Source organism: Gadus morhua, chromosome 18 (assembly GCF_902167405.1).
Source record: "Gadus morhua chromosome 18, gadMor3.0, whole genome shotgun sequence".
NCBI lineage: Eukaryota > Metazoa > Chordata > Actinopteri > Gadiformes > Gadidae > Gadus > Gadus morhua.
Genome location: NC_044065.1, coordinates 9,705,244 through 9,733,082, shown reverse-complemented (window position 1 = coordinate 9,733,082; position 27,839 = coordinate 9,705,244). Strand labels below are relative to the sequence as shown.

The 27,839-nt window shown below is 44.1% G+C and overlaps 5 protein-coding genes across 8 annotated transcripts; 3 read left to right on the top strand and 2 right to left on the bottom strand.

Moving 5' to 3' along the window:
- Positions 1-8,909: 8,909 nt before the first annotated feature.
- Positions 8,910-12,425, bottom strand: LOC115531381 (voltage-dependent anion-selective channel protein 2). The gene is made up of 9 exons (XM_030340611.1): positions 12,286-12,425; positions 11,842-11,913; positions 11,692-11,741; positions 11,411-11,563; positions 11,250-11,302; positions 10,869-11,096; positions 10,433-10,583; positions 10,252-10,309; positions 8,910-10,154 (listed from the first exon to the last, which is right to left on the bottom strand). The coding sequence occupies exons 2-9, from the start codon at positions 11,906-11,908 to the stop codon at positions 10,063-10,065; spliced, it is 852 nt and encodes a 283-aa protein (XP_030196471.1). The 5' UTR covers positions 11,909-11,913; positions 12,286-12,425; the 3' UTR covers positions 8,910-10,062.
- A 588-nt stretch (positions 12,426-13,013) lies between these two features.
- Positions 13,014-22,145, bottom strand: samd8 (sterile alpha motif domain containing 8). 4 transcript variants are annotated; one of them, XM_030340592.1, is made up of 6 exons: positions 22,027-22,145; positions 16,699-17,272; positions 15,736-15,831; positions 15,474-15,591; positions 15,190-15,340; positions 13,014-14,642 (listed from the first exon to the last, which is right to left on the bottom strand). In XM_030340592.1, the coding sequence occupies exons 2-6, from the start codon at positions 17,253-17,255 to the stop codon at positions 14,338-14,340; spliced, it is 1,227 nt and encodes a 408-aa protein (XP_030196452.1). In that variant the 5' UTR covers positions 17,256-17,272; positions 22,027-22,145; the 3' UTR covers positions 13,014-14,337. The 4 variants fall into 4 exon arrangements, with proteins under 4 accessions (XP_030196452.1, XP_030196449.1, XP_030196450.1 ...); XM_030340589.1 differs by lacking the exon at positions 22,027-22,145 and adding an exon at positions 17,894-18,239; XM_030340590.1 differs by lacking the exon at positions 22,027-22,145 and adding an exon at positions 18,041-18,238.
- On the top strand, positions 18,572-19,637 carry LOC115531372 (dual specificity protein phosphatase 13-like). The gene is made up of 3 exons (XM_030340593.1): positions 18,572-18,869; positions 19,053-19,270; positions 19,405-19,637. The coding sequence occupies exons 1-3, from the start codon at positions 18,721-18,723 to the stop codon at positions 19,611-19,613; spliced, it is 576 nt and encodes a 191-aa protein (XP_030196453.1). The 5' UTR covers positions 18,572-18,720; the 3' UTR covers positions 19,614-19,637.
- On the top strand, positions 20,757-22,803 carry zgc:153981 (dual specificity protein phosphatase family protein). Its single transcript, XM_030340594.1, has 3 exons — positions 20,757-20,937; positions 21,082-21,299; positions 21,965-22,803. The coding sequence occupies exons 1-3, from the start codon at positions 20,810-20,812 to the stop codon at positions 22,174-22,176; spliced, it is 558 nt and encodes a 185-aa protein (XP_030196454.1). The 5' UTR covers positions 20,757-20,809; the 3' UTR covers positions 22,177-22,803.
- A 2,013-nt stretch (positions 22,804-24,816) lies between these two features.
- Positions 24,817-27,585, top strand: LOC115530667 (dual specificity protein phosphatase 13). Its single transcript, XM_030339357.1, has 3 exons — positions 24,817-25,135; positions 25,517-25,737; positions 26,873-27,585. The coding sequence occupies exons 1-3, from the start codon at positions 24,972-24,974 to the stop codon at positions 27,073-27,075; spliced, it is 588 nt and encodes a 195-aa protein (XP_030195217.1). The 5' UTR covers positions 24,817-24,971; the 3' UTR covers positions 27,076-27,585.
- Positions 27,586-27,839: the final 254 nt, after the last annotated feature.

Sequence of the window (27,839 nt, the reverse complement as noted above, 5' to 3'; positions counted from 1 at the left end):
CTCAGCACCTCGAAACCTGAAGGGAGGCATTATTCAGAATGAATAGATTATCAGGCCGGGGCATAAATGACTACATAAAACTGTTAAGTAGCCAGACACTGGTAGCCAACAAGATGAATCACTGGCGTTCCTTCCAGATTGGATTTATTTTGTCTTTAATTTCCCCTTTAATGACTCACTGGGAACAGCACTCTTAATATATATCGCCTGTGTCCCCAGATTACCAATGACTAATGAGGATTCAAAACGGTCGTTATCTCCACTACATTATTTGAAAAACCAATAGTGCCACTGGGCATGAGCAGGGAAACATCCCGTTTCATTCCAACAGCCAGCCCCCAGCGTTATCGGTTATCTGCCCTCCCCCCTGTTGGATCCACAGTGTTTTGAAAAGCACGCCTTGTCACAACATCAAGGTAGAAGACTGGCGTTTATTTGAGCCGAGTGCACCATTAAAATTTGTATTAATGAATTTTTCATCGCCGATATTATTACTCTTTAAGATAAGTGCAGGGCTTTGCGTCTCCCATTCATCAACCCGAATCCACTTTCCCTTCACCAGTACATTTATTATCCCGCCAACTACATCTAAATTATTAAAAGCTTGACAACGCGGGCTCCAAGGGTGTGTTGTTGCCTATTTTCTCCACAGAGGATCGATGTTCTCCATTAGTGGGATAAATTAAGTAATACTTTACCCAGGCATGTTTTCAGGGGAGGTTCCCCCGCCCCCTCCTTGGCCAGGATGTATATTCTTAGTGGAGGGCTCCCAAAAGGCACTATTGAAGTAAGAGATATAGCTCATTTTAATGAAAGAGTCCGGCCTAGTAACGACCGCTGTGATTCATGTGTTTGTAAAGGAAATCAATCCGGCATCAACTAAGCACAGGGGCGAGATATTTTGCAGCCGTAACTCTTGGCCGCTGGATATAGCTGCTATATTTACGGAGCAGTGTGTTACAGTAAATCCATGCAGAGTGAGAGAAATAGAAAGCTCAAAGGAGAGCTTAAAAAAAGAAAGAAAAAGTAACAGCCTAGCCAACCGTACACACAGGGCAGGGACAAAAACATTGACTCTGATGACCGGCTCTTCGGGAGGACGTTAGAGGCAATGCTTTCGTGTTTCGCATTGTCACTCATCGCCAACTGCCCTGTCAACCGATTTCATTATTTATTCCCCCCCTATCCACCCTCCATCTCCCCGTTTGTAATTCAACAAAGCTGAGCACAGCGAGATGGCACCCGCGAGACGACTTGATTTTCATGATCGCCAGTGCTTTTTTAAGACCTGCCCGTGGTGGCCATAAATACACTTCTTAGCCTCCCGGAGAAATGATTAAAGAAGAGGATTGCGCAAGTAATGCGCCGACCTGCATGGCAATATCCTTGATTTATGGCGAAGCCAAAGTTTAGAATGTACCCAGGGGGCTGTTCGGGTCTCATCTGTTGGGCACTTTTACATTCCACCAGGACTCCACAGTTGGGCTGTATTTCGGCATGTTCTGGGCTGCTGCTTAACCAATGAAAGAATCCAATGAAGCTGGCTGGCCCGGCACGGTCATTTGATGGGTTTTTGCAGCGGACGCCAAACATTGTAACTGTGAGAGTATCCCTCAGACAGTTTCTCAAAAGGATTCAAGATAACGGGGTTCAAATGTGTGTTTGCATATACTTAAAAATACAGAGAGAACATGAGTTATGGGGATAACATTCAGGCAAATCAAGCCTTTCCCCAGTCATAGCTCTTGAGGATCAATGATGGATGTGTGTTGCACAGTTTATGGAGCGCTGCGTGTTTCAGAGATTAGCTCCCCATCCAGAAAATGTCTGAGGTTGAAAATCAAGATTAAAACGTATTACTCACTCGGATGCGATACGTTTACAAGGATCTTACAAGAAATTAAGCGCATTAGCAGTCTTGGTTTCAACATAGGCCAGCATAAATATAGGCCTACTTTTTTATTTCAATATTATTCCTTTTATCCGCCTGTGACTTTGGTTAAACATTGCTTGATTTTAACAAGAAAGCAGCATTAGAATCAATCAGGATTACGCACTGTCAAAACTGTTAACATTTTGGCACCTGCTTACCTCCCTGCATCAGGGCCTATAGTGAGACTTCAATATGGGGGGTCTGTATGCGACTGGCTCTAGCTAAACAGTTGCGCTATACATAGAGGTGAAGCATTGCCCTTTACCTCTCTACGCGATTGATATATGGCAGCCCCCTGACACAGAGAGGTCTCTGGTGGAGATGTCTCCCCCCACACGTCTGTACTGGCAGGCTTGTTCGCATGCGTTTCTTTTAAATTGCCCCATTTCCACAGCAGGCTGCTTAGTTATAGCACTCATGATCTTAACTGTGTATGAATCTCTTTGTGTGTGTGTGTGTGTGTGTGTGTGTGTGTGTGTGTGTGTGTGTGTGTGTGTGTGTGTGTGTGTGTGTGTGTGTGTGTGTGTGTTAAAGAACTAGTGCAAATAAACGTTTTGAAAGGGATTGACTTATGATACGTAAATATGCCCTTGCTAATGGCTCCTTACATGAATTGCTTAATGGAATCCATTGTGTCAGGGCTTTATTAATATACAGTACGTGTGAATGGCCGTTTGATGCCAGAGGCCACGGAGCTTTATGTACAGTATCGTCTTCTTAATGCCACTCCTACGATCCGAGGTTGCCAACCTTCCTGAGTGCAAACATCACTCAGGAAAGAGTCTTGTTGTTGGCACTGAGTGAACAAAGACGGAGGGAAGGCGATATTGCCTTAATTGCGCCGTGTTATCTATTGTGTCACCGCCGCCCGCTGCCTCTGATCACTAACCGCATGGCGGGAGATGTGTCTGTGACATTTGTCGCGTGGTGTCGGACAGCCGGGCTCCGGGGCCAAGCGATAAGTGGGCCCCTGCATACACATCCTCCTTTCCGTGTAACATTTTAGAGTCACATTACCCGGCCGTGCGGTTTGCCCCCAGTCAATAACGAGATGATTGGCTGACGCTGACTTCGCTAGTTAGAGGGACACCGTCGCGCTTGACATTTATCATGGCTGCCGGGGTCGCGAACTCCAGCCAAACAGCCATAGAATCATTAAATGTGAGCGTCGGCAGCTTTAGCGCCGCTCGGAGGCACGACCAGCGTCTTCATGCTGGAATGAATGACTAACTTCCACTGAGCTAAACACACATTTCTCTGTTTAAACTAGGACACGCTGGGAGGGAGATGCTCTTGGGGGTGGGAACCACGACGGCTGTTATAACAAACAGATTATTGGCTGTATCTGAATTAAATACCAACATTCTAAGAGGATCCTATTTGTTTGCTTTAGACGGACACGCGGTGAACGATGATCCTGTTTTAAAAAGCGGCAGTGCAGGCCCTTGCACTTGCGCTATGTGATAGCCCAAATGTAGAATGTCTACATAAACCAGTTTACATAGAGCATCCTTAATCGATGACTCTCCGAATAGTCAATCTGTTGCGCTGATACACGTACCCAAGCAATAACAAAGCAATGTTTTCATAAAGAAAAGAAGAAAAAAGGCTTTAGTGGATTATGAGCCAACAAGCAAAATGGCTGACCCAGCAGATAGGATCATATGATCAGCCCCCAACTGTGTCAGGAATGGAAATATAACAATCAAAGGCTTATTTAACCGATCGATTTGAAGCACGGAACATATGGCCGGATTACGCAACCCAAAGCCCCCCTGCCCCCCATCCCCAGCTTGTTGGGAATAGGATAGTCAATAAAAACATTGCCACCTCTAGGTGAAGAGACGAAAATCAATACCTAGAGGACAAAGAACCTGCAGCCTTCACCTAATTCTCTTATCACTGTGATTTAGGAGGACACACAGGATGTTAAATAACTGTAAATCCTTATCTTTGACTACACGGGAGGTTTACGGGGTCTCAGAAAACAGAACGTCCGCGGCCCCAGACCGGCGCGACAGACAATTTATAGCTTTATTACTCTTGGTCTAAAAACTGCAGAGAAACATGTAATTGAAAGGAAGAGATAGCTGCTCTCAGGCGCGAGGGGCTAGCAGGTAAAGGGCGCGGGCATCATCATCATCGCTACAGCCAGACGCATCACAGTGACAGTTTTATAGCCAGGGAGCAGGGCCCTTGTGGGGCTTCTTTGGAGCTCCTTCCTGAATGAATAAAAAACGAATAAGATCCAGTTATCTGATTCCACTGTAGGAAAAGCCGGATTGAGAGCGTTTAGTTCCATTTTGTTATATTATATTTGTTTATATATTCCTATGTGTGTGTGTGAGAGTGAGAGGGAGGGAGAGTCTGTGTGTGTGTGTGTGGGTGTGGGTGTGGGTGTGGGTGTGTGTGTGTGTGTGTGTGTGTGAATGTGTATGCTTGTGTGTGTGTATGCGTATATCTGTATGTGTATCTATGGGTGTGTGTGTGTGCATGTGTGTATCTATGGGTGTGTGTTTTTGTGTGTATGCGTGTTTGAGTGTGTGTGGTCTGAGCGCGAGTGTGTGTGTGGGGGTTCGAGAGGTCACCAAGGGTACTACTGGATTTGAAGTCATGAGTTTGTGCTCAAACCCAACCAGAGTCATATTTTAGCCCTCAGTGACAACAGACCTATTGTTCTCCCCGATAAGGCCCCTATGTGCACAGTAATTGGAATTAAGCAGGGCATAAGTCACCGAGAAATTGGGTGACAGCGAATCAATAGTTAGTGGCGAACCCACAGGGGCCATTAAGAGAAGTGGAACCCCTTTGTTTGTCCGGGCGGTTGGGAGAGTAAGTGGGTGCTTGAGTTGGGATTAACTGTGTAAACTAATGACACAGCGAGCCTTGTAACTACATTGAAACACAGTGTACGCGGGCGCCCATTGGCTGGACGTCGTGAGCCACGAGGCACGCGTGTTTACGGCTTGGTGGGGTTAAAAACCCTTGCGTTAGATTCCTTCTTTACGGGGGAATCCTTGTCGTGTTGCCATGAACGGCAGTTTGGTTCGGAGGGGTTGTTATTTTGTTCACAGTACAAGTAAATCTATTAGGTAAGCGATGGTAAGACAATTCAACCCAGGCTCTCTGAAACACGGCGTTCCTTCTGGGGGGCATATTGTGGCATATGCTCTCACGGACGCCGGGATGTTAAACATGTTCTCTTCATTTACAAAGAAAGGAAGGAAAAGAAAAAAGACCCTGCGGCCTGTGACTTGGGTTGGAGGATAGAAATGCATTAGCCTTAATCTTAACAGTGTTTCAAATGATTAGCCGGAGCATGTGACAACTCCAATAAAACAGAATCCCCATTTACTTCTTAAGGCAAATGCATATTGTGGCCATCGCCGTGAGACTTCCCCACTTAAATGCACCAATGATTTGTGAGCGCATGGCATCATTCCTGGCCTCTTTAACCGGCGACTACGGCTGAGCGATCCATGTGTCACTGATAGCCGAAGAACCTCATTTGTTTATCGGCGTGGAAGCACATGCATTTTCACAATTAATAAATTCCAATTCGTCGGGTCGTGATTTAATTATGAATTATGTTAATGGCCGGAGTGATTCATTAAGGCCCATGCATTATGATGAGTTCCAAGGCATTGTGTATTGTGGGCGGATCACTGTTGTAAAGAATGTACATTTTTAACAGACGAATTAGATCTCAACTCACAGCTTTGTATAACTCCCTGGATAATGGCAAAAAAAACCACCTAAATTAATTGACGATTAAACAATATTAGAAAATACAAATTTAATGTTGCATATTTTCTTTAGATCGGAAGTTTAAATAATTCAACCTTGTGATAGTTGGAGACCCTATATGATGAATATTACCAGTGCAAGTTTCATGTTATATTAAACAACATCAGACCCCTACCGTCATCAACGCACGTCACATGCTTCCCCCTGACAGAAAGTGGCTGCAAAACGAAGAGCCTAAATACAATGAACACGAGGGGGACACCTCAGGCATCATTTGGTGATCCCAGGATGTCAACGAGTTGTTGCAGAGTTGTGTGATGGCGCAGTGCTCCTATAGCCTCTGTTGCAATGTGCCGCGGTTCCCTTTTCCCCAAGTCAGATGTGTAATGGACATCTACATCCATTTTTTTCAGCCCCTTTCTTCTTGTCAAGATGATATAGCGTTCGGGAACACAGAGTATATTTAGTTTGAAGAGGGCTGTCTAATCAAATGTCAGGCTGCACTCTTTGATGGAGTCATATCGCTTGCTCATCTGTCACTCAAAAAGAAAGACTGCCGCCAAAGTCAAATTCAAGAGTATGAAAAAAGCATGAGAGTTACATGACAAGCTGAGGTGTCAACGGGCTGTGTGGGAAGGCCGGCATATCTCAATGACACCTTTGAAACTTTTGTTCACCGATTTGTCAAGGTGCTCCTGTTGTACGCCTATTTGTTCTTGTTGTGGACTGCAAGAAGAATACCTGAATTCTGCTGAAGCACACATCGTTTATCTTTACAAAATACATGTTAATATTATTTGTCTATTATTAAATGAGTACAAATGCACAAATGTAATAGATTCAGAGTCAGAAAGAGCTGTAACCTATTTAAGTAGAGGAAAACCACAGCACCACAGTTCATAGTACTAATACAGTGAGTTTCTGTGAAGTAATCTACAGCTGGTAACATTCTGAAACACTTGAACGGACCATCTGATAGATAGACAATGTGAAGAGATACGGCCATGTGTTGGCGTTTACTCACACAAGGTGGTGATGATCGTACACAAAGACCTCGCTTCACACTTCCCCGGCTCAGAGGCAGGTCTTCCAGTCTCCTCAAGAGATACTCTAGCATCCCCTACCGGACAGAAATAGCTGGTAACAACCAAATGCAGGTTAGTTTCCTGTAGTTAGCAAGCGCTTATCAATTAATCAAATGAGGATGGCATGAGTGATGAATGATAATATCGTTTGCTATAAAGAAAACCACACTGGGTCACCACCTACCGCGTCAGGACTTGTTCTCTTCAAAGATAACACGCGATTATTTGCTCGCTTTAATTGTAACGCGACTGAAGAAATGGTGAGGTGGGGCTAAAATATAAATATCATGGACATTTAATCTAGATCATTTCGTTGCGTTGGCTTAGCTTTTTCGTTGTATTCTCGGATCCAGTAGTCATAATCATCTAATGTCTGTTTTGTGAGACTAACCTCGGTGTACTTCGAATGATTCGGTTCAGATAACATTTCCATAGTGTTGAACAATCCTGTCACGGTTTAAAGCCAATAGTACCCTCTAGTGGATGCATAAACTATTGCATATCCGGCTCCTATTCCGCTTGTAAAACAAATAAATAATTCGACGCCTTATCTCTCAAAGTGGGCATAATTATACATGCATGCTGCTGGCATTGTTAGTAAATTGATATGCCAAACTGATATGGGTAGGCCTATTATGCATTTGTCAGTAAATCGTCCTCAACCACCACTGCAGTGGCAAATAATGGAAGCTAAGGGGTGGTTGAACAATAGTTGCGATAGCCCAGGAGGTGCAGGCCAAGTGTAATATATAAAAAGTCTCCATCATACATAAGTGCAATACACCTGTTGGGTTACATTAATTAACCTCATGGTAGGCCTTTTTGCTGTTATCATTTAAACACAGTGTCTGTGGCCAGACACTGTGTTATTGTTGTGTTTAAGTGTTTATTTGTTTTTGTGTTGGGTATATTTTATGTTGACGCTTGCTGTAGACAACATTTCCCCTGATACCCTGATAACGAACTTGAACACCTTATGTTCGGTTCGTTTAGTAGTCTGTTTGGTCAAATGTCCCTAAAGGAGGATCAGAAGGAAATGTCCATTCCTCTGCCGGAAGGCCACTTGGTTTCTGGCTGGTCTGCCTAAATGCATCATTCTTCCAACACCACTGCTCCGCACCCTGTAATGGCTACCTGTGGCTGCTCGTCAATTTTCGAATCACTTTTACTTGCCTACCGTGCTACAAAGGGCTCTGACCCATCCTACATCCAGGACGTGGGTCAAACCATCAACCCCAACGAGGTCACTGCGCTCTATCACTGCCAAAAGTTTTGATACTCCCTCTCTACGGGGGGGGGGGGGGGGAACCAGCTGCCGCTCAAAATAATCTTGATTGTATTGTCATGACTCCACAATGGTGGTACAAGCCCTTTGTTTCACCATTTTTCATTATTTTAATTTTGTTCTACCTTTCTTTATAGGTCCGAACAAGCCCCCCACTGACATCAGAGAACAGAAACCATCTGCCGCAGACTGAAAACTCATCTGTTCAGTCTTCTTCTTCGCCCAAGAAAGAAATATCTCTATCTCTTGTTTCTTAATGTAGCACTTACGATGGGTGTACAGGGTGATGATGGAGGTTGTGAACATAATACACAATGTATTACATTGTGTTTAATATGACTGGTATGTTCAATATATTTTTGTTTTATTTGCTTAACATTTTGCCTAAACTGTTCAAATCTTTTCAATTGATTTGAGCCAATCAACATTTCGTCTTAAACTATTTGGCTTAATTTAAACATATTCTCAACCTCACATTGCACAATACACATCACACAGTCGCCTACTCACAGCATTTTCTGCAGGAGATGCATTTTCTAGTTAATCATTGTTGCCCTGTCAGCGCTCCCTCTAGTGAAGGCTTGGTGAAACGCAGTTAGCCTTCCAAGTGAGATATTTGGGCAATGCTGTCAGGTGCCAACAATCCACACATTATGCACACCTTGCTATCGTACCACGATCATTTGGAAAAACCCATGATAAAGTTGCATTGTCTTAGGCTTTACCTGAAAAATGTGATTGAAAATATCCATCTATCAAGAATGAAATAATTAGTCTCCTGCCATTCTGATGATTTTCCGAAAGATTCTTTTTTACCATATCCTATATATTTCACCTGAAACATTACAAAGACAAAAAGGACAGATCCATAATTTTAATTCAGCATAAACACAATGACTTTCCTCCTCACTGGTGTTCAGTATACATCTGCACATCTAGTAGCTTTGACCTGATATTCATTGACTCTGTATGTTTGGCAATATCCTGCAGGGTGCATTGTTTTTGGTCAAATGGAAGCCAGAATGGAAGACAAAAATAGGACTGAATAGTAAAACTAACCATAGCAGTAGAGTTTACACTCTTTAAAAGTTCAGCCAATCATGTTCCAGCTTCAAACCCAACAAACTCTTAAGAGGCAGGACATCATTCACAGGGTGCATATGATAAAGGGAAATGGGGCTTCACACAAAAAAGGTGGAAAAATGTGCAAAATAACAAAGTTAAAATTCCTACAATGTCACAAAAATATTTAAAAATGTTGTTGAACGTCAAAACTAAGGTAATGGCGACTTCCATTCATGAATGATAATTATACACTGCATTACAACACAAAGTGGAACTTAAGTTAAGGAGCAACTTGCAGGTTGGCAATAGCAGGGTCGCCATTTAATGAGGGGAAAGTATGCATTAAATCTGTTTCTACAGCTGGACTTGTTTTTGCAATGCAACGAGAGCTTAATTTAATAGTAAAGCATAGATTCAATATCCTTTCCGTGGCACATTTGGTCCTCTATAGTTTTCAGTTTCTTGGATGTAGAATATTATATTAAACATTATTAAGGCCATGGCCCATTATGGTTCTCCAGCTCCTCATTCTCAAGGCTCGACATGTGATTCTATCTAACATCCAGCTCTAGTGCTTAGCATTACAACTCTTAAATAATTAACATGATTTTAAACCAGATTTGCGAGCAAGTTACTGAGCAAGTAAAACCCCAAAATCACTGTTTTCAGATGGTGTACATTTGTGTCATTTGGGAGCTCCCCTGCTACAATGGGGGTTTACCAACCTTTAAACGGGGGTGCCAAACTGCATGTTGCACTTCATACAAGATTTGCTAAATGCGACACAGGACACTGAACGAAGAACCTAACAAACAAAGGGAGGTGCAAATTTGACCAACAGTGCTCTACAACAGGGATTCAACGCACTGGGAATCCCATACCTTGGAGAGAGCATTTGTTGAAAGGGTAGGAAACAAACACTAACACACACACATGGCCAAGGGGTCTCATGCATCCAACTCCAGCCCCAGGCCTAGCTTGTGACCACCGGCATGGATGCTCTTCCCGTCCACCAGCGCAGACAGAGTTAGCTTCATACCTGGACAAGAACGTAACAAAGATAGTCAACAAGAGTTTGGAGCCAACGAGGCCCAACAGGATGGCGCCCACACAGACACAGACACACACACACTTACCAGGCCGCAAAGTTTGGGTGTAGCCGATTCCTACCAAGCTTGCGTTGTTCACCTTAGCCTATAAAAGTACAATATTCCAAAAACATTTTACTCAACTACTCAACATAAACTTACGTATAACTGACACAAAGCTGATAACTGATGCAAGTGGATGCCCAGAAAAATGAAGGGAGACACCAACCGAAAGGGAGGTGTTGGAGTCCAGTTGGTATTTGGCTCCGATTCCAAAGCGGGTGCCATTGCTGCCGGCTGTCCAGGCCAGGTTCACAGCGGTCTCCAGCTGGTCGTTGACCTTCTGATAGATGGTCCCAGCAAACTCGGAACCGTCGTTACTGAAAAGACCAAGGGTGGTTGAAACACAGAAAAGAAGAGCAACAGGAGACTGTACACTGCAGCGTCAAATTGAATAGATGAATAAATCAATGAATAAAACTTTGATTTTGACTATCCAACTATAATTTTGTATATGGGACTGGTATTGGATTTATTGTGTAGGGTGGGCATAATGACACTTAGTCACATTAAAGTATTCCAGCATTCCAGTCAATAGGGTGTAAAAAACCAATGAACTCATAAAATGGTTATTGGTTGTGTGTGTATGCCTTTAACCAACTTACACATTGGTGTGCAATTGGAAGTCATTGGTCTTGTATCCAATGGCAAAGTTGCTCATGGTCAGCTTTGATTTTGCCGTGTCGAAAGCCATCTGGTAGCCGGCCAGCCAGCCGTCATAGCCTGTGACACCCGCCCCATGGATCATTGGGCCGGCAAAGTCCAAGTCCACGTCAACGCCGAGGTTGATGTAGTCACGCTTATACGCAGTCTTCACTTTTCCGCTCTTCTTCCTGCCAACAGGAAACACAAGAACACAAGAGACTTAATTTAATGAAATCAATACATGCTGACTATTCTAAATGTGTGTGTGGGGGGGAAGGGGTTACTTACAAGGCATGTCTCATCATAATTTTGGTTTAAATAACTCAATAAACTAAGCTTACCCAGTGTTTGGTGAAAACGTAGTGTCAAATGTAAGTTTCAGACCCTTGGTGATCTAAAAGTGAATAAAAATCATCAATATATTAGTTATACTTATAGCTGTACATTCCGTGGTACAGTTCGAAAGGTGACCATATATACAATGCTATCAATCATAGGATACCTGATCTTCAACGCAAATTTCTGTTCCAAGTGTGTTGTCTGTCGTCCACTTTTCCGTGAAAGTCAGCCCATATTCGGCCCATCTGTACTTAGTTTCCAGGCTCCCATTGACCTTGCTTGTGTCAGTGTTTGACAGACCGGAGGTTTTGAATTCCTAAACGTTATTCCACATTCAGTTAAACATTACAGACAAATTGTAAGTTGAAATAAAGAATCTTTAAAAAATTGGTGAATAATAGGAATAAAAGTAACATTTTGACAGTATTGCCCAAATAAACTTACCACTCCACTGTCAGACTTTGTCTTCACATCAAGTTTAACAAGTCCAAAACCTGCAAAGACATCCACAATTGAAAAGAAAGAAAGACTTACTATTCAAATAACAGCCAGAGCTGAAGAAAAACATTTGCATGCTTTTTCCATGATGGTTACCATAGCCTTTGTTGAAGATATCTTTGGCAGATTTTCCAAGGTCGCCATATGTTGGAGGGACTGACATTATTGCTGAAACCAACAACCAAAAAGATTTCAAGGATTTGGATTAAACCACAACCATTATTAATATGGTTAGTCTGCAGTTTATAATTAGGGGGGGGGGGACGCATGCTTACGCATGTATATCACATGCATAAGCAACGAAGGCTGGGTGGTACTAGTGCATAAATGCGCATTGCATCTTGTCCACCAATACATACAAACATTATCATCCCCACTCAAATCAGCCCTGTCAACAATGTTGAGTCGTGCTGACGTTCTCCCATTTAGTAAAGCTGATTCAATACCATCTTGCTAACCATACAAGCAGATTGATCATACATTTGCGTTTGTACGATAGAGGTTAACACTTCTAAATCACAACACAGTTCAAGAACTTACCAATTTGCAGGAGTACTTTAACAGCCCTGACAAATGATCGTGAAATGAAAACCGAAAGACTTCTACAGCTGTAGGGCGACGTGAAGGAGACACCGGTGCGCAACACCGGTTTACCTAAGGGTTACAGGACCCCAGAATATAGCAGTTCGCGTATACGCCTATCTTTAATGAAGACGTCGACCGGATATATACTTGCTTTTCAGTTAATAAAATAACCAATCCAAACTTTGATTTCAAATATTTGGATAATATATCAATACATCCACCGTTAACATGTTCTGAGCAAATACTTTGCCCGATTTGCGACCGGCAAAAAGAAGGCCCCTGTATCACCATGGTTACCATTACGCTAGTGCGGCTTGCCGGTAGTATGACTTGTAACCTGAAAACGCCGCAGCCCTGCAGGTCAGCTTTGCTCCCTGTAGTTTCGAGTAAACCAGACGCATAATGCGTTTGAGTGACCACATCCATGCCTTTATCAACGCAGTCATCAGTTGTGGGGACACAACAGTACGGATCCCCAGGAGGGACATCTCAAGATACATTGATGCCAATGCAGCGTCAGTAGCTGTGATAGCAACCCTAGTATAAGCGGACATTTATAGGGTTACGATTTATATATATATAAAAAAGCAAACACATAGTAGCAGTAGCACTTAGGTGTACTTAAGTTGTTTCGTTTACCATGGTAATGTATAATGGAAAGGACACGAGCATATGAAGACGTCTTTAACTTGTGTCTGGCAGAGGATTTGTGTATTTTTATTCAATTTAAAGATGAATACAAATGACATTACAACTTTATTGTATAGTGGCAATACAAAAAAATGCAGTCTTTATAAACAAATACATAGTTATGAGCAACTGTAAACATAGCCTCTGAATGTGCAATGTTGCAATAACCTTATATATAAAATATAAAAAATACTTGACATTTACAAAATAAATTAATACAAAATGAACACATACGTACAAATGTAAGCAAATGCTACTCAAAAGACACCACTCCCTTGGTATTAATTTAGGCATAAATTGTACTTTTCTAGTCATGTATATTACATATTAATACAAAAAGGATACATACAGCTATCTATCCACTGACACATGGCCATTTACCTTGAAAGCCATTTAACATTAAAGACATCAGCTATTTCTTCTACAGACAAGCCTTTTGCAACATCAATGGTGATTGGCAAATTAAAAGGATTTTTAGAACCTCTTACACAACATCCATTTTGGCTCTATTCACATTATTCTTTAGTTTACATAATCAAGAGAAAGGCAGGGGCATTTGAAAAACTAACATTAAAGCCACACTAACAAACATTTTCAAGATCTGCTTAATTTCACAACAAGAATTACATTAGTGGCGGTGGAAGTTAGTGACTACTAAAGCTGTTGAGAACATGGGAATTCGGAATGTAGATCAATTAGTTGTTTGAAGCACTGCCACCCGTTATACATCGTGAGTAAGGGCTGTAGTGCAAGATTCAACCGTGTCCCGATAGCCCTGATTGCTTTTACTAATGTCTATAGAGCTCAAGGTAAATGAAATATACAAAGTTTACCAGCAAATGTTCACTTAATCCTTATCATAGAACTTGACATAAAAAGTGATGTTAATTTCACAATAAATTGCATGTTGATTGAGAATTATGTTTGTCTATAAATACATTTATTTCTATTCTTGAAATAGTTCTAATTTAACAACATAAAAAAAATACTGTGCAAGCCACTTAATTAAAATACGATTGAAGTGACGTGCCCTTTTTGTACTGACGCGTGTTAAATGTGAATGAAAAGTGAATTGTATCGTGTTTTAACAAGCTCTGGGCGGTTCATTGGATCCTACATGATCCACTCCTGGAAATACTGACAGAAGTCCAGAACATGACGTTTCATCATGACGTTTGCACCCTGCCGGTCCCAGGCATCGTCAGGGTGACCTGAGCCATGGGGGAAGGCTCTCAAACAGTTGGCAACAGTTAGATGGAGGACAAAAAAATAAAATAAAAAATATATACCACTGGCACGCTTTGAGTCTGGACGCCCTCAGCCAAAAAAGCGCCGCAGCGAGACGGGCCTGGCGAAGGGCCAGCAGTACTCGTTGGGCACGGGGCCGTTGACGTTGCTCTCGAAGAAGGAGAACATGGGGAACCAGATGCGGGCGCGGCGGCTCTGCTGGTAGGCCCGCGTGTTGGCCAGCGTGTGGTAGTACAGGAAGAGTCTGGTGGTGATGTAGAAGGCGATGAAGACGTCGATGGAGTAGTGCTCATGGGCGGCCAGGATGAAGAAGATGCCAAACAGGTTGAGGACCCACGACAGGGTGTGGATGAAGTTCCACGTCCGGGGGGTGTCTGGCGCAGGAATGGGGAAAACCGTGTGTAAATTGATGCTGTTCAGCTAAGCTGTACATAAGTTGTGTTCAAAGTGGTCCCCTCAAAGATCTGCAAAGATTTTATTTTATATTAGATCCATCAACCCATTAGGTAAGATATTCACTGTTTATAAATGTTACGAACTGGGTGCCAATTTCCGAAATCACAAGTGGCTTACAGCTAGTAACGGGTTTTCCAATACCCCAGTAGGGGTTATTCTGCCAGAGAGGGTATGACAAAGCTGCTGTAACATATTTGCTCTTCTTACTCTGTTTTTCCCCGCCATAGGTGCAGCCAAAGAGATCAAAACTGAGATCTTTGAAATCAATAAGCTGGTTTATTATCGTTTCAAACAGTGGTAGTGAAGCGGTTCTGTCTGTGACTGTGGTACCGCTTACCACCACCAGAGAGCAGCAGCAACAACCTAATCAGACGTTTTCCTTTTCCCAAAAATGCTTTGCCCCCTAGTTCAACCTCCCTCAGGGAAGTTATATAAAGCCTAATAACACAGTGTTGGAAAACTCACACTCTGTGACAAAAAAGTTGAGCATGGTGATCACCACCGTGTGGCCGCTGAACATGTAGTCCCCGCATGTATGCACTCCGGTGAGGCTCATCCCGAAGCCGCTCCAGATGGCCACTGCTCGATGAAGTTTGGCCCACATGTCCCCATAAATCTGGAATGGGGGGGGGGGGAGCAGAGGCAACCAATGGTGACAAACAATGCAAAAACAAAAATCTAAGAGCCCAAACTAGCACGCTTTGTGCCTGGGCTGCCAGCTGGTGGACACAGACGAGCGGGCCGCTTACCTTTCCCGAGCACTGCAGGTGCTGTCCCGGGACGGACAGGGAGGTGACGAACATGGTGATGCAGCGCAGCATGAACACCGTGCCCATGAGGCTGCAGAGGCGGCGTAGCAGGATAGACCTGTTCTTATAGGCAGAGCAGGGCTTGAGCACGTAGCCTCATTTGACGGGTGCTCCCTTATTTTGTTGATGCTCAGGTAACAGACAAGTTGAGATGTGTAATGTGTGTACGTGCATCTAAAACAGAAGGAAATGGGTACTCCACCTGTGCTTGTGGAGCAGTAGAACCAGCAGCCAGATATTGCAGAGGATCACGCCACAAGCCTCAGCCATGGCAAAGGCCCAGGGTATTCTGGGAACACTGGTAAAAAAAAAGAAAAGAAAGTTTCAAGTTTGAGATTACACAGCCGAGTACCTAGCTCTCAAAATAGCCTCAAGAATCGCCTGAAGGCTATTAGATTCCACATTATAACATTATCTAACCAAATCGATCCAATTCTAACTAAACCGCTGGGAGGTCGGTAATAACAGTTTTTTCAATAATGTCTAATTCTGTCATTCCACCTAAAAGTATTCTACCCCTTTCCAAGCAATCAGCTCGCACAGCGAGCCAAGACACTCACCTCATGCATCTCAATGTAAATAACCGTTGACCCACTGGTTCCGCTTATAAGTGGGTCAAAGTTAGTACATTCAATACGCAAGGACACTGGCTTTTAGAAAGCAGGGCATTCATAATGTCCACTCTCTGACCTGATATCACAGATGATATTTAATATAACAAAAAGTATGAGGACTTTTACAACATTCCGATATAGAATAGGATATACTTATGATTAAAAATCCTACTAACATTCTTAAACAGGCACAATGAGAGTCATTCCACTGATACGGTTTTCACAGAATAGGATTAGAAAAAACAAGTGACATTTCTAGCATTGCAGAGCACATCTTCGTAATCATAATCCTTTAAGACCACAGAGCGAGCTAAGTGACTGCAATGAGTCACCCGCTTTGTTTAATCGGGACTTTCTCATACCACACAAGGAAGATGAGCAATAATTCTGAATTATTTCTCAGCCCTATATAAAACACAAACACCCGTTGCACAGCCATATCTCACCCGATCCAAGGATTAGTAAACTCAAATCATGTGTGTTGCTCTGCTTTCCTTCAACCTGACTAAACATACACACTAGAGATGAGACAGGACAGTGATGACACCCACCTGTCTAAAAAGATGTCCGGCAGTGGAGGGTAGGTGCGCATGTCCGGCACACGCTCGTGAACGATGACCATGACGAAGGAGGTGAACCCGAACACGAACACCACGTACACGGAGCTGAGCGCCGTCTTCCAGTACTCGGGGTCCAGGCGGCGAGACTGCTGCTTGTACTTCCCGTTGGTGTACTGATGGTACTCCTCGCCGACCGGCGCCGTCTCCGCGCTGTCGCACTCCCGGCCGCCGTCCCCGTTGCACAGCCAGTCCAGGCCGCCTCCGGGGCCCGTGGGGGAGTGGCCGTCGAAGGGCAGGCCCAGCTCCTCCAGCAGGTCCATGTTCTGCTTCTGGAGCTTGCGAATGGACAGCATCAGCCGCTTGATGTCCCCGAGCACCTTGAGCTCCAGGGGTGGCGAGCGGAGGTCATACTCGCTGAGGCTGAGCAGGCTGGTGCCGTCCAGTCGGTGCCGGTTGCACAGCAGGTCCACGTAGTCACAGAAGCCCTCCTCTTTCAGCCACCGGGCGACGTGCTTGGTGGTCCAGCGGCGAACGCTAAGCTGGGTCATTTCCTCCACACCGAGAGCTACCGGAGGGAGCAGATGTTCAACACATTAATAATGATAGAAATCTGAAATACAATTTCCAAAAAACAAAAAGGTACTTCACCCGTGCATAGATATGTTTATACCTATAGAGACAAAACGGCTGGAGAAGTCGGAGTAGCAGTTATTTATAGAGCATAGGAACACTTCTGAGTCAGGTAAGGCAAATATGTGCTTTTGCTTGAGTAAGACGTTTGCACAATCATAGGAGTTTGCACAATGGGAACCACGCCCACTATTCATATTCCTAAATTAAGTAAACGGGCAGGGAGGGATCCCAAGAACCTACTTCTGCATGCCCAAGCTACATTCTCCTGTAATTGGGCCTTACTAACTGCATGACAATAAATATATGACCTCTGCATAATCAAATGATAAGCTATTATAACACTTAATTGTGTGTCATTTGCACAATACGTCCCCCTAATATGCAGACGGATAATTCTGAATGGAAATAGATTATCTTGTTATTCTGTAATAAAGAGCTGCACAAAAATTGACAAATATATGTCTAATTGCTAATTGGAAAAGCTTTTAGTGACATTACGGAAAAAGATATCCAAAAGCTACGGCTAATAAACGTCAAGCTTGAAATAACTCACTTAAAAGGGTCATGAAGTGATAATCCTTAGTGTATCTGACCACATCTCTTCTATTGCGTTGGCCATCCAGACAGCTAAGTGGCTAATGCTCACTAGCTTGAACTACCTAGCAGACGTAAGCATGTTTAAGGCGGATTGGTTACTCACTGTAATCTGGTGCAGTACAAGACAACGCGACAGCGTGTTTAGACAGCTAACTATATGTCATCTCTCAAGAATCTATTGAAAGCGTATCAACATGCACTGTGATGAGTATATATTTGTTGAATATCATTTCGCCCTGGCTTCTGTGGTTAGCATAACTGTTGACAACACACCGTAACGCCTTAAATAGCTGCGCAAAATTATTTTATTTTATTTTGGCCGTGGAGTTAGTTGGCAATTGCGACCCCTATTGACAAAATAATATATTGCAGTTTATGATAGCCATACCTGTTGAGATTTAATCACACATTAGCAATTGTGGTTATGATTGATGCCTTTCACTGGGTTGTTGCATATAGAAACCCAAGCCAATCATTAACACAAACACTGAATAGAAAAAAAAAATCGATTAAGTCGTTTTATTGAAGTTCAATAAAGGTAGTACATTTGTGAAATATATTATACATAGCCTTGGTTCCATGTTTGTATTAAAGACAGTCCAGTCAAAAAATGGGAAATTTCGTGACTAAAGAAATGTGCAGTCAGAAATTGGGTTACTGTTTTATTTTCAGCCTGAGAAAACCCGTTGTTGTTGTTGTCATTGGACCGCTTCACTGAACACTCAGTAGTGAACACTGACTCAGGACAGTGGGTGGGTTAGCTATAGCTCCTCTCTGTCAGTCATGATCAGTCAACGGGAAGAAAGCGACGTCTCCGCGGGAAATCCTTGCGGAACTCCCACCGTGAAGGAGTTGGAGGAAGTTTTGTATGGAGGAAAACGATTTGGCAATGACACGGACGAGGTTTGGCCCAACTTGTTCATTGGAAATATGTAAGCCTGATAACAAATTAAAGTGCATAATAGTTCAATAGGCTCATGATTCCCCTTACATTTTATCATTTTTTTTAAATTTAATAATAATATAATATCAACAATAATGTATCCCAATAGTTTCCGAAATACATTCATGCTAGCAGCCTATACAATACCTAAACCGTTCACTTTACCACACAGGTCAGTCGCCAATGATCGTTATAGTCTGTGGAAACTGGGCATCACGCACGTCCTTAACGCTGCGCACGGGAAGGCGCACTGCCAGGGCAGCGCTCGGTTCTATGGATCCACCGTGGACTACCTCGGCGTGCCCGCGGATGACGCTCCCTCTTTTAACCTTTCCCGCTATTTCTCCCCCTGCTCGGACTACATTCAGAAGGCACTTGACACGCCTGGTGGTAAATAATAGCATACATACACACCCCTTTGTGTTGTTATTTTTCTCAGAACTGGACTGTATAGAATATACTATTTATGTCCATGGGTGCAACGTATAGCTTTAGTTTAACTTGGTCATGTTGGTCTTTACCAGCTAGGGTTATTGTGCACTGTGCTGTGGGGGTGAGCAGGTCTGCCTCGCTGGTCCTGGCCTACCTGATGATCTGCCACCATTACCCGCTGCTGGACGCCATCCATAAGGTCAAAGAACGACGCTGGATTTTCCCAAACAGAGGATTCCTCAAACAGCTACGTGCTTTGGACATAACGTTAAAAAACAGAGCAAAGAATGAACAAGCTTGACCAGGGCCGTAGCACCAAATTCTGGGCCCTGTATACAAGAGGTACTGATGGGCCCCCTCCCGAATTCCCCCTAGAAAATTCAAAATAAATATATATATATTTTATTTTTTCATTCCCATGGGCCCCCCGCTCGTCATCTGCATCTTTTTTTTCAAGCACTAGAGTAGCGTTGAATGATTGGATGGATTCTTCATGTATGATGATGTCATAGACACAATAATGGTGCATCGACATCGCTGGAAAGAATGGGGGAAAACATTTTCGCGACGTCGGAAAGTCCTCGTAAACGACACCTCATGACGCTCTTATGATTCTACTTCTGTTCGGAGATTGGGGCCATATTTTGATAACGTTAGAGTTGCCCAGTTGGTGACGTATGGTTTGCTAGTGACGCGCATGAACATGGCGTAACATGAACGTTTTACTCAATATAAAAGAATCAACCATCGTATCACATACTTTACTATTGATTGACGTTGTAACATCTGTTGGCATGACTTTGCTCAGTTTTAAACGTTGTGTACTGGTAAACCAGCTCTAGTTAAGGGCAAGTTTTGCCTTCTATACAGTGGCAATACTGGATGTGCTTCTAATAAATAAAAGCAAAAGGATAGTAGGTGATAGGCATCAAGGAAAAAAAGGCATGCAAACTTGAAACTGATCCTATTAATTTCTGTTTAGTTCTGACAGTTTTTTATCGGATAAAACCCCCCTCCTGCGAAATAACTTTTAGATTCCCAACGCAGTGCACATGAACGGTCGCTGTCGGGAACACGCGGGAGCGTCATCTCTTGCGAGCCGTCTCGTTATCGCAGGACAGTGAACGCGCCTTTACAACAACAACAACATTTAACATTTAATGTTTCTCTATAGCTTAATCCTATATTAGCCTACTAGCTACAGGGGTATAGAGGAAGGAAAGTATAATAAGGAAGTATAAGTGAGGGAATCAAATCATTGAAGCGGTGTGTAGTCCGCCCCCTCCCTGCAGCCCCCACTGGTAACTACACGCCGGGTCAGGGTTCAGGACTAAATTAGGAAGCCGTCCTGGGACACTCAAAACACACCTGCTCCGGCGGATCACCCTGCGCGGGGGGCGGGCAGGCGGGCGGGCGGGCGGGCTTTTAATAATAATAATAACAACAACTCCTTTGGAATAAGGCGGACCGTCTAGTCAGGGGGCGATTTCAATTAAAATGTCCTCCGTGAAAGAGGAGAGTAAACAGTACATGACAGTGAAGGATTTGCAGAAAGTTTTGGACTCGTGCAATCTACAGCTACATCAAGTGGATGAGGTTTGGCCCAACATCTACGTCGGGAATGTGTAAGTAGCTGCCATTCTACAGGTCTGTTTGACGTCCACAATGAAACATCTTACACTCATGTAAAAATGTGTTGTGTATAAGGTATTCCATATCTAATGTGTGTATGTATGTCCATGTGCTCACTCCCTTTCTGTGCTCTGCAGACACGTAGCCCAGAACAGGAGTGCTTTGCAGAAACTAGGTATTACTCATGTGTTGAACGCTGCCCATTCCAAACGAGGCAGCATTGGGGACCAAAGATTTTACGGCAACGACATCGTGTATTGTGGCATTCCCGCTGATGACTCCACCTACTTTGACATCGACGTTTACTTCAAACCTGCTGCCGATTTCATTCACAAGGCACTGAAATCTCCAGATGGTAAGGCTCCTCAAGGCGCCTGATTCGCAACAATGGATGAATGAGTTATTTCAATTACAGCACAACCGCTGATGGATGCAATGCGTACTCTGTTTAAAACAGCATTAGACGGGCGTCTGACTTCAGGTCATTAGTGCCAAGATATGCCTTCTTTTTTTTCTTTCAAGTGCAGTTATTTTTTTCTCCCCATGTCATTTAATAATTCTTTAATAAAAACCCATTCACCCCAACCCTCGGTGTCCCGTGCTGTCATTTCATTTCATGTCATTACGCTGCTGGCAGTACTGGGGTCTGGAGATGGAAGCAGTCAGGGGTCCCACCTTGCAGAACTCAAGTCTATCATGAGGTCACCACCACGGTGTCTTAAAGCATAGCGATCAAGTCAAGGACGTCCTCTCACAGACAGAGACAGAGAGAGACACAGAGAGAGGGAGAGAGAGACACAGAGAGAGAGGGAGACAGAGAGAGAGACAGAGAAACTTAAAAAATGTAATGGAAAGGAAATTAATCGTGGACACTCTTTTCGGCTGGCAGTGGGATGGTTGAGGGAGTAGATAACGAAGGACTCCAGTTTGAGATGAGCAGCCATGTCAAACAAGAGACCTCTGGTAAATCCGTTTGCCTCTCCCCCTCATCGCTCTCTTTCTCTCCCCCTCTCTCTTTAGGCAAGGTTCTAGTGCACTGCATCATGGGCCTGAGCCGGTCCTCAACCTTAGTGCTGGCCTACCTCATGATCCACCGTCACCTCCCCCTCCGTCGGGCCCTGAAGAACCTGGTGGAGAAGAGAGCCATCTACCCCAACCGCAACTTCCTGGCTCTGCTGCTGGACCTCGACCTGCAGCTGAAGAGAAAAGAAAGGGCGTGCGACATCCTGTAATCTGCCGAGACATGCTTTGTATGGAACTCTTTATTCAGTGGTCAGTGCACACGAGAAACCCACAGCCTCTCCCTTAGTAACCAGGTGTCTGAGCACCACTGGGTACTATGTTATCTGCTGTGAGTACACAGAGCAACAGCAGCGGATGATAAGAACGCATGAGGCAACACTTTGGAGGGCACACTGGGGCCATGGACTGCCAATGGACCGAAACTATTAACAGGACACTTGACTATTCACTTGTTGTTGGTATTTAATGTTCGCTGTGCTCAGATGTTTTTGATAAATCATAAAATCGATGCAGCTCAGAAGAGAAAAGACTGCTTCCTTTTTAGCCCTAACTCAAAAAACACCTCTTTTATTATTCAAGTTAACTGTTCAAACTTTTTACTGGGATCATTTATGGTATTGGAAGCATGGCGAACATCTGCCTTTGCCACACTATGTAGTCATTCACACAATTCAATTAACTTTATTATTCTTCATTTGTGTGCAAGTGTCCCGCTCTTGGTTAATCTTTCAGGGAAACAGACGGTGAAGACGGAATCACTTTGAGACGAGTTTAAGATGTTAACCTAAAAAGAAGAACAATAAAGTTAATGTAGAGAGACTGGGAGAAGGCAGACGTCTGAACCATGATGCACTCTGTCATACATATGTGATTACAATCTTACATGTGTGCTATTTATTCATTATGTGTATTTATGTTGATGTGCAATGTATGATGCACAGTATTTATATTCATAGTGTATTGATTTCCATTTACACTCGCCCAAAACACATACACAACATGTTTTGGTCCTTGCAAAGGCAAACATGTCCACAAAGACAGTTCTTTGCAGAGGATTCCCTTTTTTATGAATGCAGTGTGGAATACCCAGAGATACTTTTTAGTGCCATTAAAGGGCTGGTCTTATGCCACCAGGTGTGAATGTGATAAGCCATTAGACTGGTAGATCAGTCTACCAGCCTACCCAGTGGACACTCCCACGTGAGATTGTCACTATAACACAGGAAAAGGCAATTTTCAAACGGCTTGTAATGGCTTAACACACCCACGCCATGGTGGCATAATATCATCAGCCTCAGAGCAGTTGTTAAAGCCTACTAGTGGTGGAGCAAGAAAAAAAGAAGAAGCATTTTTTCTGTTTATCCTTTCTGTGGTAACCGTGGGCACCTTCCCGATACGAAGCATCTTTAATTACACAGAAGTGGAGCAGAAAGGACAGGCTAGCCTCGGGCTACGAGGAGGCTATGAAAGCTGCGGAGCAACATGTGCACCCAGGGAAATCAGTTCTCCGGCCTCCTAACTGTGGGAGGGAAGGGGGAAGGCGGGTGCTTATTGATCAATGAGGAGCGAGGAGAGCAGCCCGCGGTGCACCACGCCGCTCCACGTGTTGCTCCTCCGCTGCGGCCCCGACGCGCTCCACCTAGCCTCTTCGACTCATCAAAGCGGCTACACAACTTGCAAGCAAAACTTGGGGAAGTGTGTGAAGATGTATAGGTTTTTCTCTCTCTCTCTTGTGTACGCGGGGGAAGCAAAGGAGGGTACACACACGCGCGCGCACACACACACATACGTGCACACATACACAAGTCTTTGTGTTCAAAAGGCTTTCCGGAACAGCCTGGAAGCCATCGGGATGGTGCGAGAGTAGCTCCATATGCCAAGACGGCTTTACCAAAGGTCAGTGAAACGGATTCGGTCTCAGTGATTCATCCCTATGGAGGATGTGACAATAAGTCTCTGAAACCCCCTTGCTCCTGTACACCACCTTGTGTCTTTCTACACTGGCGAGCCGCATAGACCAAGAGAGAGAGAGAGAGAGAGAGGGGGGGGGGGGAGCTGCCAACGCTTTCTTTACAGTGACAATGCAATGCACACACCGGCGATGTAAACGCTCCCGGCCTCAGGATAACTCCACTTCCTTGAGCGAATGCAAATGTATACAGTATGCATAATGGAAGCCTTCAACACTCCGTGTATAGCGGAGATGCTCAGGTTGGTCTTGCCGGCAGGAAATAAAGAATGGAGCTTTATGAGACGATAAAAAAAATGATCTTCCGCTTCCTATTCCCTAGAAAGAGATGCACTTAGCAAGATATACCGCATATAGGGCCCATGCTGTAACTGTATACATATACATTATTGTATGTGTGTGTGTGTGTGTGTGTGTGTGTGTGTGTGTGTGTGTGTGTGTGTGTGTGTGTGTGTGTGTGTGTGTGTGTGTGTGTGAGTTAGTGCCTGTGTATGTATGTGGTCAAAATATTATATATATTATATAATATTATAAACAGCATAGAAACAGCAAACGGGATGCATCTCGATATTTCGTTTTGAAACAAGCACCATTGGTTCATTTCCGTGAATCACTAGGGCGGAAACATGTCAGAGCATTGTCAAAAGACAAATCAAATAAAAAAACACTGTTTAAAGACCTTACCACACAGTCCTTCTAACCACTAACTAGTCAGACACTAAAGCACTAAACACTAATACAGTCAGATGAGGTCATCTTCAACAATATCCAATCACCTCATGCTGAGTGTAACCCAATGTGCGATCTCATGCACGTGGGTCGAGATGCGTCAGGTATGTGGGGGGCACATTCCCGGCCCCTCCGACGATGGCGACTTACCCCTGGAGATGCGCCGGGTGTTGTTGCTTTTTAAAGCACTGTGCTGTCACTACCTCCTAGGGATCTGAACTGGAACACCCACCGGTTAGTATCCACATGCGGCGCTTTGGGTTCGGCGTGCCGTGGAACCAGGGACGGCGGTGAGCGACCACAGAGATGCCCAGGGGCCTCAGTGCTGGTGGGGCCGGCCCCGGGGGCTTGGGGACCAACGGGAGGTACGAGACCCCCCAGGCTTCTGAGCTGCAGAGGCTGATGTGGACCAAGAACGGGGCCAGTGGCCACCTGGACCAAGTACAACCCAGGATCTACGTGGGAGACATGTGAGTCCCGTGCACTGCGGCAGTCGACTCTTTGAGTGTTTGTCGTGTTGAGGCGCGGCTGTGGAAAATGGCATCGTTTTCTGTGGAGCTGTATTGCTAAACGTTAGGTATTCCCAACATGAGAATTCCTTTTATATCTCAACAAGGAGATGAGGGACCACCTCACAACACACACTTAAGTCTCTTTTACCCCAAGCCACTTACAGTGAATATATATTTAATGAATGAGCAGGTAGAGGCTAGGCCATCTCGCTCAAGTGTGCCTACAAGTAGCCTCCGGCAGCCATTGGGAAATCAAAAACCCTGGACCTTTTCAGCTGGGAGTGGAACACTCGTGTCCCTCAGAAATCAGCAGCTGACCCGGATCTCCTTTCCTGCTAGGTACGCAGCGAAGGACAAGAGATCCCTCCTCGCCCACCGCATCACCCACGTGCTCAATGCCGCCGACGGGAAGTTCAACGTGAACACGGGGGCCAGGTTCTACCGGGACACCAAGATCACTTACCACGGGGTGGTGGCGTTCGACATGCCGACCTTCGACATGAGCCCCTTCTTCGCCCCGGCGGCCAACTTCATCAGAAACGCCCTGAGCACGCCCACAGGTAAGGGAACTCCCCCTGGTCATCGTCGTCGTGCCCTCAGCAGTCCCCCATGCCTCCGCTTTTCGGAAACATTAATGCAGCAAAGACAAATCTGCCTGTTAGGAGATCCGGCGAAACACGTGTCAGTCAGCTCCCATTACTCCAGCCCTGTGTTGTTATTAGTCATTAAAATGCAAATCCAGCACAGGGAACAATGTATCAAGCTAATATCTGCCTGCCCGCCCTGCCAACCCTCCCAGGGTAATCTCCTCATAAGCTAAGACCGTGGGACAGAGAAATTGGTTTTAAATGGATTGCCCTGGTAATTTGTAAGCAACACTTCCATTGGACATGGAAATTACACAATTACGATTGTGGCCTTCTGCTGCTCCCGTTATGCAAAGCGAAGGCAGTATCTGACATGGGGGTAATAAAGTGAGCTACATCCCCCACTGCCACACATCCAGCCCGCCCGCCCTACACACACCCACACACCCCCCCCCCCCCATGCCGGCTGGCCAGGCGCCGTGGTGTGTGGCGGCCTGTACTGTAATCCCCTGGCGGAAATACACAACCACCAAGACAGTTCAATTACGCGGTCCTCTGGGCTGTAATCCTCGGGGCGTGATAAAGGAATTGAGGATTAGCATGTGTAGAAACATTTGCAGGGACGCCGGTGAAAACTTTGACTTTGAGCGGTTTGAAGCGGTCGCTCGTCTGCGATGTGGAGTTTCTTTCAGGGCTCTGCAAATAGGAGTGAAGAGATGTTGGAATAGAAGGATAAAAACAGCGATGTTATACAAGAGACATGTGGGTTGTTTGTGTAACCTACTGGGAAGAAACGAGGGGTGGAAGCAATATTGGTCTGGAGTTTAGGGTTTGAAAGGAAAAACAGATGAAAACAACAAAGCATGCTGTTTTTAGTTTCACCGACCATATGCATATGGGGATATTCTCAAGGTTGCGATTTTCTCAGGGGCCCCATTTTCTATAAAAACATGATTTTCTATATAAACTGGATACAAACTGGATGGATCCTGTAGATGAAAAATGTTATGGGAATCAACTCTGCATTTCATTAAAAAGTTTGAATTGATAAACAACAACCATAGTGAAAGTGAAAGTAAACACCATGTGTGTTTTGATTGGCCGTCAGCTAAGGTGCTGGTGCACTGCGTGATGGGTCAGAGCCGCTCCTCCACCCTGGTGCTGGCCTACCTGATGATCCACGAGAACCTGACACTGGCCGACGCCATCAGAGCCGTCAGTGCCGGCCGCAACATCTGCCCCAACGCCGGCTTCCTGGAGCAGCTCCGAGCGCTGGACCGAGAGCTCCACGCCCGCAGAGCTCGGAGCTGAGGAACACTAATGTTATATTCGCACTCAAGATCTAGAGTACAAATATAACATGAATACATATATATATATTTTCATATTATTTAAATTCTCAAGAACTAGAGTACTTATAGAGTGCGAGTATAATATGAATACATATATGTGTGTGTATATATATATACAGTATATATAATACGAATATATATACACATAAACATACTATATATATATAAATGTATTCATATTATATTCATGCTCAGGATCTCCAGTAGGAGGCATTTTATTGATTTCATGATTATAGTATGATAGTATTTTATAAAAGTATGATTATGATATGCATATATGAATATAAATAAGTATATGCATAAAATTGAAAGTATGATGTACAGTTTGTTATTCAGAATAATTGTCTATAAATGTATTTCATAGTTTAATACCTGCGATGTGGACATAAATGTTAATGCTCATGATGAAAAACGCTTGTTGAAACAATATTATCATAAATTAATAAATGATTAAAGGCAGTGTCTCAAAGGCCAGTTTGAATGTGATGCAATTAAAAAAATATGCATTTGAACCCTGTCGGCGAATGACGAACGTTTACGTGCTTTTATATCCAAGCACAATGTGCCAGGTAATTAAAGTGCTTGATACTGGACAGTGAAAGCGCGTGACTATATATAGTCAGATATCTGGAAACACCGGTACCGAGTCGTGAGTTGTCACAACACATGCACTCTGGCTTGTGTCAGAGTCAAGTGTGGAAAAAATAGCTTGCTCCCCCCCAG